Genomic DNA, 10,000 nt, shown 5'->3' on the forward strand with positions numbered 1-10,000 from the left:
TAGAGTTCAATGCAGGTGCATAAAATGGCTACAGCTATGATGGTGTAGTTCATTTAGCAGAACTAGAATGTGAACAAAAATGGTAGAGCTAATAAAACAAACAAAAAAATGTAGGCACTCTCTTGTGTCACAGAGTACAGTGAAATATCCAACCAGCACGCAAATGTTACCATATTCCACTGCTATGATAAACTAAAAAGTATAACTGCATTTTACTTATTGGAAAACACAAATCAGCTTACGTGATTTATTCTGTAATCCTGTTTACATATCACTTGTTCAGTACACACTAGGTTACCGTATTGTAAAAAGTCTTGTTTTCTAAGACTGCTTTTTGCCCTTATATTTAAATATTGATGTAATCATAATTTACAGCTGTCTAAGAAACTAGTCTTCATTCTTCATCATCTGTAATCATATCTATTCTGATATAACTATTAATTTGATTGGTGAAAAACAGACATTCTGCAGGTATTTGATGATTAATTGATATCCAGGACCAGTTTATTCTACCACCTTGTTAAATTAAATATATATTTTTCTCTATTCTCAGGATGACACCTCCTCTCTCTCAGACACATGTCCTCCTTGAGATGGCAGCGGTAGCGGGAATTAAACTCTTGGTTACCATCTTTTTTTTGCCTTTGTGCCAAAGGAGAATAGCCTTGGTGTAGCGGTAAAGCAGGCTGCTGCATAATCCGATGGTTCCATGTCCACACCTCACTGCTACCATCTCAGGGAGGATGTGTAGCTCAGAGGACAAAGGGCAAGTGTAATGGAAAGTTCGATTTAGTGAAGCTGAATTAGTATCTGCTTCTACCTCAAAAAACCTTACGTTTATGATGATCTTTTTCATATGAAATTGAGAAATGGAAGGGATGAGACCCGTAACAATTTCTTATTGAATAAAATTGTGAAGTGTATGTTTAAACGTCTGAATGGAGAAAGAACTGAAAGAGGTCAATATGGAAAAAAACAAAGGAAATAAGATTATGCAGCTACTGCTTAGTGTATCAAGACATGTTAGCGAGACTCAGTATTATTGCAAATTTCTACTTTATGAAGAAATGGTGAAAAGGGGAAACGTCTGCTTTACTACAATATATCTGTTTAACTCTTCTAAAAAGCTACCTGCATGCCTTGTTTGAATGTTATGCCAAAAAAAACAAACTGTTGATAAACTGATTTTTTTTACTTGCTTTATCTGTTTTGTAACCACACACTAAAGCAGTCAACAAAAGATATCCTACCCAATAAAAGTTGGTAGCCACTAGGAAATATGATGCCTGATAATTTTCTGTTTTCATAAGAAATAATGAAAAACTAGTTTAACTTGGTATCGCCTTGAAGAAGCATTGTATTCATTTGGGAAATAAAATCTCAATTAAAGGATGGGAGTTCTAAATGTATGGCAGATAACTGGGTGAAATTATACAGACATTTTGACAAGCATCTCCAATCCTATTGACAATGCTACTACAGTACATGGCGTTTGAAATAATGTTTTCTGTCTAGTAAATCTGTTGCAGTATCAATTAATGGTTAAAACTATTAGCCACATGTTTGTGTCTGTTAATTAATTTGTATTTGTGTTTCTATGCAAAAAAAGAAAACATACAAGAGTCTAATGGATGCTAATAGAAGAGTAGCTTAATGACAAAGACATTACCTAAACAAGAGAACTGTCAATAAAAGCAAAGGAAACAGTTTATTTTGTACAATGTTAGAATTTACAGTTTTTAAGAATGAGCTTTAGCAACAAAAACTTTATGAAAAACATTTTTCTCAATGAACATTTTAGTAAAGGAATGAATGTTGATTTGTCTTTTGACCCAACATACACACACTTGCACAGTATTTATCAAAAGAGGTCTCAAAGAGATGTACAAAGAGGACATTTTAAGAAGTATACTGTATAATTTGTAGCTGTCCTTGGGGAACATTTGTATTTAATCTTTAAACAATGCATAAGCATAGTTTGCAGCACATGAGCCATTAATTCAAAATGTCCCTCATGTGTTGATAGGCACTAGCAGAATAGGCACTGACAGAAACAACCGTATGACCAGCACTAATGTTATTTTCACTTGACATTATGAGTACCTTTGAGAGCATGATAACTCAGCATCAAGGCTCCTGTAGTCTCACTGAAGCCAGACATAACATATACATCTGGAGAACACCATGAATAAATTGTGCTTAAAACTGCATAATTAGACAACCCACTGAGTGTCACATTTCTAAACCAATCCAACACCTTATGAAGGCCATGCTCAAAGTAGGGACGGTAATTTTAAACTGCAAAGATCAGGGATGCTCTAGTTTTGGTTTACGATGAACCACCTATAGTCGTAAAGTCTCCTAAAAACCCTATTAGAAAACATAACCTGATGGTAGGGGAAAAACCTTTCTGTAGCATCAGATTATACTTTGGCATTCGAATGCATCAATAAACAAATGGTAAACGTGAATGATACATTGTTGGCATGCTCTGTGTGTGTTCTCTGTTGTTCAGCGTTACGACAATAGTGTAGGAGTCAATCTTTGCTTGAAAGAATTGGCAGCTATGAAAATATGTATTTGAAGTATCACACTCCAATATAATGACTGCCATCTCTTATAATGACTGAAGCTCCGGATTTTGTACTCAAAACACTTGGATCACCAAATCTGCCTAATATCTCCAGTAAAATCAGGGAGAAGGCTGCACAGCACCCACCTTCTGACTGCACGTCTAAGTGAATGACAAAAGAAATTTAACATTACTAATTGGAAATATACTAGTCATGAGAAAATAACTGCTGCGTTTTAACGTTGCATAGTTTTAGACCACAGTGCATGTCTAAACTCTATTTGCTGTTGTTATGTCATATAGTAATGCAATAGTTAAAATGACAGAAAGATATTGTAGCTGACAGAGGCACTTCTCAAATGTGTCGAGCCCAGTAGTTGTGGTGGACTACATGTGTGTCTGTCCGTTTATCTCCACTGTTGCAGCACTCATTACAATGTGCAAATTAATTTTTAAGGTTCAGTTACCATGGCCTCCAGAATGCAAAACAGCAATTTTAGGGTTTTTTTTTTTTCTGCTCTCACTGTCAAGTCTTTTGTTTAATATTTAAAACTCATGGACCAGTGAAATTGAGGCCGGATGTTTTATGAGGAAGCCTTGTGGGCGTAGCCTTGGCAGCACAAGATTTCACCGCTATTCACTACACACTTTTAAACGGGTTGTCCCCAGACTTGTATTCTCGTTTGAGAATCGCGTCTGGCCCAATGAGACTACGACTCAAGTGACCTAATACGGCAGACTCTATCTCAAAGAGAAGCAACAATGAATAAAGAGTGCTGTACATATTTAGAATATATAAGAAAACATCACTCACAAATAGCACTTCACATAACAGAACAGCTGAATACAAAACAGAGGAGCACTTCTTGAAACTTATGCCCTTGGGGTTAATAAAGTATGTTTAATCTAATCCCACACACCTTAAATATATTATATGTTCCTCTTAAACATTCTGTTTAAATAATTACAATCTGGCAACATTCTTGATAAAAATACCTACTACTAAGAAAGACATTAACATATGAAAATATGAAGAGTGAAGACTACGATAGAAAAAGATACTTCAGTTACAATTTTCACATAAACCTACTTGAAAAGTAAAAAAAGGATTAAAATAAAGTAAGCCAGTGGTTCTCAAACTCAGTGTTGGGGACAAGTGAGATTTTTGTATTTATAAGACATTTATAAATATTTGGATTTTTCCTATATGTTTCCAAAATGTTTAACTCTCTTTGGTTGTTTTTCTATTAATTTGCCTTTTTTGTGTACTTTGCTTCCTTAATTATATACACATACTGGAAATTAGCAAGAACCAGAGCAGACATGGGGGCAAAGATCACTACATTCTGAAAACCTGCAGCTTCTTCAGTGCCAGACCCACTAACCTCTTCAAAGCTTGAGTGTCCGCAACCCTGGACACTGTGTTGTAGCATAGCACTGGTTTAAACAGGGTGACCCAACTTCTAGGCTTCTAGGAACGCATTCCCTAATAAGCAGTCATGGAAAGAGTAGCAGAAAATAGGATTATCCATTGAAAATCAGGATGATATCATGGTATGTGGCAATCGTAATGTCAAAACAATAAGCTCAATTAAGTTTTGAATATAGAAAAGTAGAGTAAAAGTGAGTTCTCCATATTTGAAAAAACAACATAAAACATGGCCATAAACTGAAGAATATTTTATCAAGCTCAAAATAAATTAAGAAACAAAAACTAACATAACAACACCCAATATTGTCTGGATGTGTTCTGATACCTCATTGAGCTAAAATGGAACAACTGGCTGCAAAAAAATGATGGATTGGTAGATTTTTTAATAATATCACTAAAGTAAAGCATTAATATACAGTGTTTGCCTCTGTATGAAGAAAAATAAAGTTTGGACATGTACTTTGCTATACACTATGTATTTCGCTACACTTTATATACCTTTTTTGTCCATTTTTGCAAAGTGTTTGTTATCAGACAATGTCTCAGAATTCTTGTGAGAACAGAAATCAATCAGGAGATGCAAAACACGCACTAGGATCGAGGTCAGAACCATGAAAACAAGAAACACAAGTAACGAAAAGCACAGGGCAGAATAAAAAAATTAAGTCAAGAAACAAAATGATTTAAAAAAAATAACACTAGGGCCTACTTGAATTGAAAGCTAACTATCACTAAGTCTTGTAAGAGTTTTGTTGAGAATATCCACTGAGGAGTAAAGAAGGCCATCTCATAAGCAACAAGAAGACGTTAATAATAAAAAGGAAGAGTCAAGTCAAACTAAAATTTAAACTATGAAAAATGCATCCTCAGCGTAAAAGCACTAAACTGAATAGAATAACACGTATAAAACACACAATGTTGGAGATCCCAGCAAGGGAACCCTAATTTAATATGAAGAAAGTATAAGGCGAATAGTGAGGGTTATTCCTCTCATGTAGAAGCAGTGCCAGAGTTAATACCATAATGCTCCTTGACTGCTGAACAAACAATGGCGATTTCCCATTTACATCCATTTCTGCATTCAGCAAGGTGGAAAGGGTATAGCTAGATCCGAGCAGCCATGACATACGGCTTCACCAGGCAGGCCTTCTTCTCGCCTGGAAAATGGAAATTATTTTAGAAAGAGTGGTCCCCTCTTGATTCAACCTTGTGAACTTTCACACAAATCCACACTGACACACTCACACTGACCATATGTCTCACAAATTTACATTGGTAAGCTGTAATTGTTTCTATTAATGTATTTGAAAAGCCAAGCAAAATGACACCTTTTATTGGCTAACTAAAAAGATTACAATATGCAAGCTTTCGAGGCAACTCAGGCCCCTTCTTCAGTCAAGATGTAATACAGAAACTGGAGTTCCCTGTGTTTATATACACACACTAGGACAAGAAACAACATTGGTAAATCTTAAATGAAAAATCGTAAATGTAAAAAAATAATAGATTCCTTCAGGCTAGGGTTAATTTAACAAGAGAGAAGAACAATGTATGGTCAAGATCTTTGGATAAGATAACTGTCCAACAAAGTCCTTTGAAGTTTGTGATGAACTTTTCAAGACAATATGGGTCTGTAGACAGGTGTTGGACAGTTATCTTAAATCTTACATTTTTTACATTTAGGATTTCTCACTTAAAGATTTACCAATGTTGTTTCTTGTCCTAGTGTGTGTAGATAAACACAGGGAACTCCAGTTTCTGTATTACATCTTGACTGAAGAAGGGGCCTGAGTTGCCTCGAAAGCTTGCATATTGTAATCTTTTTAGTTAGCCAATAAAAGGTGTCATTTTGCTTGACTTTTCACTATATTCATAATGGCTAATACAGTGCAACACCCTAGTATTAATGTATTTAAAATACAATAAATCTGAAAGTTGTGCATAATTCAAGGTGCCAGAAATATCCACTTCTGTAGACAGCGAGTGAAATCTTTGCTAGTGTATACTTCCCAGACTGCTTGTACATCTATTTAAGACACTCTGTGTGTGTGTGTGTGTGTGTGTGGTGGCGGATGGGTGTAAGTGTAACAAACACGTTCTTTGTCATGACCTTCGATTGGAATGCCTTGCTTTAAATGTGGACAGATTGATGTTATTGTTTTGTTGGTCTGTCTGATGTCTGTAGAAAAACAATTTCCACAAGTTCACAATTCTAAGCTGAAAAGATCTTTTTAAAACTGGACTCTGAAGAGAGTGTCCTTTGAGGAAGTTAAGGATTTCCTAAATTGATCTTGTAGTTCTTCTATAAATTTTGTCTGATCTGCACAATTTATTTTATCTTTGTATTTAGATAACTTGCACTTTGAACTCTTCAAGGTTTATTTGACCAGCGAAGAAGTCTGAAATTACAAAACGCTAATCATATAATATTTACAGAAAATTGTTAAGGTGAACACCATTCCACCAATGAGTAAATTGCAATTTAATTAAGAGACACAATACAGATATTATATACACATCAAATTACAGATACTTTAGCAGTTGAATTATAGTAAACATTTTGTTTGTAGCATTGCATAACCTGTTGATTTGTATAGTTAAATACATTAGAAATAAAATTACGAAAACACACATCTGTTGGAAAAGTTTCTGTGAAGGTGTCCTGTATTTTTAGGTGAATCGCAGCACAAAAAAATGTCTGTAACGTATTTTTCTCTTTGCATGTGCACTGTTTTTTTTGTCTTTTCTTTTGAATGCTCTCTTTTGGCTGATTCCAACTGACTGTTTGTCTTGTGCATTCTCTTGCATAAAGGGTATGAGAAATCCCGAAGCTTAAACAACATAGCTGGTATGGCTGCCAATGCTCTGAGACTGTCTCCAGTTACTTCACCCTACAGTTCTCCTTGTCCACTGAGACGGTCTCGCTCTCCCATTCCATCAATCTTGTGATAGCGGACTGGATCAGCGAGCCTTTTAATAGTAATGCCTTTGGATTAGACCTCATTTGACCCAACGTTGGCTGAAAATAAGTTGTGCATGTTATAAACTGTAAATATTATTTTTTCTCTGCAGTAAATGAATGCCCCAAATGTTCCTTTTAAACGTTATTAAGTGCTTCTGATTTGTTTACTGATTGCCCTGGATCACTTCTGGCAATAAAAGGACATATAGTAGGTCTGTTTGGCCAGTATGCTAAATATGAAATTTATTTTTTAATCAGGGATGCTATCTATATATCAAAAAAGTGCTTCCAAACCAATTTGTTCTGAATACAGCTGGACTCCTGTCAACATACACACACACACACACACGCATACAGGCGCTCACAAATAAATCCCACTGTGACTAGACACTGAACATTACCTTCTATTGACTTTCTGTTTGTTTGTTTTTGCTTTTTACTTTTTTTGTGTTTTTTTTTTTTCTCGCATGGATGGTCTTGTCCCATTGTCTAATGTTTCAGAAAGTTTGCCAGGGCGTCGACTGCCCTTGATCTGTTTGTGCATTGTGTCATTTGTCAAAACAAAATGCATCACTTGACTGTTTTTGCATGTGAAGATACTGTATGTATTTGTTGCTGGTATGCTGTACTCCTAAGAAATCGAAAACTGTGGCAGGGTCGCCAACTGAGTGTTTCCGGTTGTTTACATGCAGATAACTGCAGAGAGCTTGTCATTACTGGGTACATGCAAGCAGAGGGAAGCTCTCTTTCTTAAAGGCTGAGGGAAGGCACACACATTGCAGAAAGGTAACATTGGCATCCTCCAGTAGCTTACCTTTATAAGTAATCCAGCCAGCAAGATGATAGCTCTGTTTAGCTGTTATGCTTTTTGCAGGGGGTAATTCAACACTTTTCCCTTGACCACAAAGAAAAGGTCTTTATAACTTGTCCATCACTCTGATCTCTCAAGGGAAAAAAAACACCTTTCAAGGACTCCTCTGTCTTTTTGCAGGACCATGCTCTGATCTATTTGATATATTCTATTGAAAACTTCAGGAAGAGGCAGGTAACAAAGTGGACTTTACTGATTATCGTAAACTCTTTTTTCTCTTCATTCAGTGATAAACATTTATACCACGGGACATAAACAAGAGCTCCAGACCACCACACGGGAGATTTATGTAGCTGTTCTAACTGTTTAAGATGCATACCTGTTAAAGAGTACTTAGTGGTTATGGCAACAGCAACAGTGTTGCTTAGCAACCAACCTACTCCTGACAGAGACTTCCAATACCACAGTGGCCTATTCTGAAGGAATGGTGCGATCACTGTTTACTCTTCAGTAAGTCCATGAAACATGATGCCAAATGAATATAGTTTTTTTTTCCTCTCCTTGTGTAGCAGAAAATATCTGGATATATACGTATGTATATGTATATTTAAGTCAAAAAGAAGCTGTAATATAGGCAAATAAATTGTTGAATTACCCCTTATGATAAGAATGTAGGTCAAAATATTTAAGTATCACGTTCAAAATTATATATATATATGTATATAAATATATGCTGAGTGTGATGAGAATAATCCTGCTAACAATTAATTCATGGTAATTGAGTGAATTGAACAGGTAAGCTTTATTACAAAAAAAAAAATCTCTGCTAAATGAATATTGTGTGATAACATGTCTCATTTTCTGACCAGTGTTCAGTAATGTCTTAACTATGGCCAAAGAGTTACTAAAAACTTTGAATATTTGTAGCAAACAGACAGCCACTACCTTATTCACTATTCACCTAACTTGTGGCTTTCTCCTAAAAATGAAACATGCCAGGAAAGTCCAAACCAATTGGAGCTGCTGCATCACAGATCCAGTGTCCTGACGTTAAAATGAAAACCTGGTACCTGTTGTTGTGAAGTTTTTTTCCAGGTGATTGAACTGCCTTCCCACATCCCATCCCACATCCTTATAGTATGCAGGTTAGGTTGATTGGTAATTCTAAATTTACAGTCAGGGTATGTGTGAAAGTAGACCCAGTCTGAGACCTCCACTCCATCCAGGATTGATTCCTGTCTTGTGGCCATTTGTGTTGGAATAGACTCCAGCCCCCAAAATCCTGAGTTACAAGTATAATATGGAATAATCAACAAAGGAGCATTTTGTTAAGATTAATTGAGGATAATCAATGATGTAACTGTGTATACATTATTTAAAACATTGTTACAGAATTCACTAAAATTTTGTATCACACCTGGCATATTATTTATATATAATATATACAGGGTGTCTCAAAAATATTTTTTTAACAAAAATGGCACATTGAGTAGTATAGGATAATGTTATATTTTATATATGCAATGAATTAGTGTGTGACATACAGTGAACAATAACCAATATACAAAAATTGTACACAACTGAATTTTTTACAAATTTTGATTGAGAGACAACATTGCGGCCAACTAATTAACCACAAGCTCAATAAAACCACTTCTGTTCACCGTTTAAATATATCTTTTCACTCAAAAAGGAAGCCGGTCCATCAAAACCACACCCGCACTCATTCTGCTAGCACACCAAAGATACCTTTTCAGAAGGCACACTTGAGATGCCTGAATTGATGATCTTCCAGGAAGAGCTTGTGGTGTAACATCCTAAGAGACCCTAAGGCACTAATCTGAAGAATGAAGCTTTAGAGGAGGCCTGACTGAGGATCCCACAAGGGCTTGCATTTTTTTGATCTAACCCTACATAATCAGAAGTGTGTATCTAGCTCAGACCAAGTAGCTAATATTTAGAAAAAAAAAACAACCACTATACTGAAGCTAAAAAAAATAATAAATATGCAAAAAGCATAGGAATACAGTCACCCAAAAAGCAAGCTTTTTAATGACAATGAGAAAATGGTTGTCTAATATACGTCACAAAAGCTGATCATTTCATAAACTTTTTTTTATCAACATCAACATATACACATCAACATTTGCATGCCATACGTTCATTATGCATGTGCTCACCCATGCTCTGCATATGCACGAGAGCTGCCATCTTTACCGTCAC

The 10,000-nt window shown here is 35.7% G+C and overlaps 1 protein-coding gene across 6 annotated transcripts in view; it reads left to right on the plus strand.

Annotated features, from left to right (window-relative positions):
• The window catches only part of kcnc2 (potassium voltage-gated channel, Shaw-related subfamily, member 2), a 326,666-nt gene extending 316,918 nt beyond the window's left edge, over positions 1-9,748 (plus strand). For 2 of the 6 annotated variants that reach the window (XM_039761908.1, XM_039761911.1), the window contains one exon: positions 8,065-9,748. In XM_039761908.1, coding sequence (XP_039617842.1) covers positions 8,065-8,147 — 83 coding nt within the window. In that variant the 3' untranslated portion in view covers positions 8,148-9,748. Of the gene's footprint in view, positions 1-6,816; positions 7,399-7,658; positions 7,753-7,957 lie in introns of those variants that run through there. The other 4 variants (XM_039761909.1, XM_039761914.1, XM_039761912.1 and 1 more) reach the window with 3 other exon arrangements.
• Positions 9,749-10,000: the final 252 nt, after the last annotated feature.

Source organism: Polypterus senegalus, chromosome 8 (assembly GCF_016835505.1).
Source record: "Polypterus senegalus isolate Bchr_013 chromosome 8, ASM1683550v1, whole genome shotgun sequence".
NCBI classification, from domain to species: domain Eukaryota; kingdom Metazoa; phylum Chordata; class Cladistia; order Polypteriformes; family Polypteridae; genus Polypterus; species Polypterus senegalus.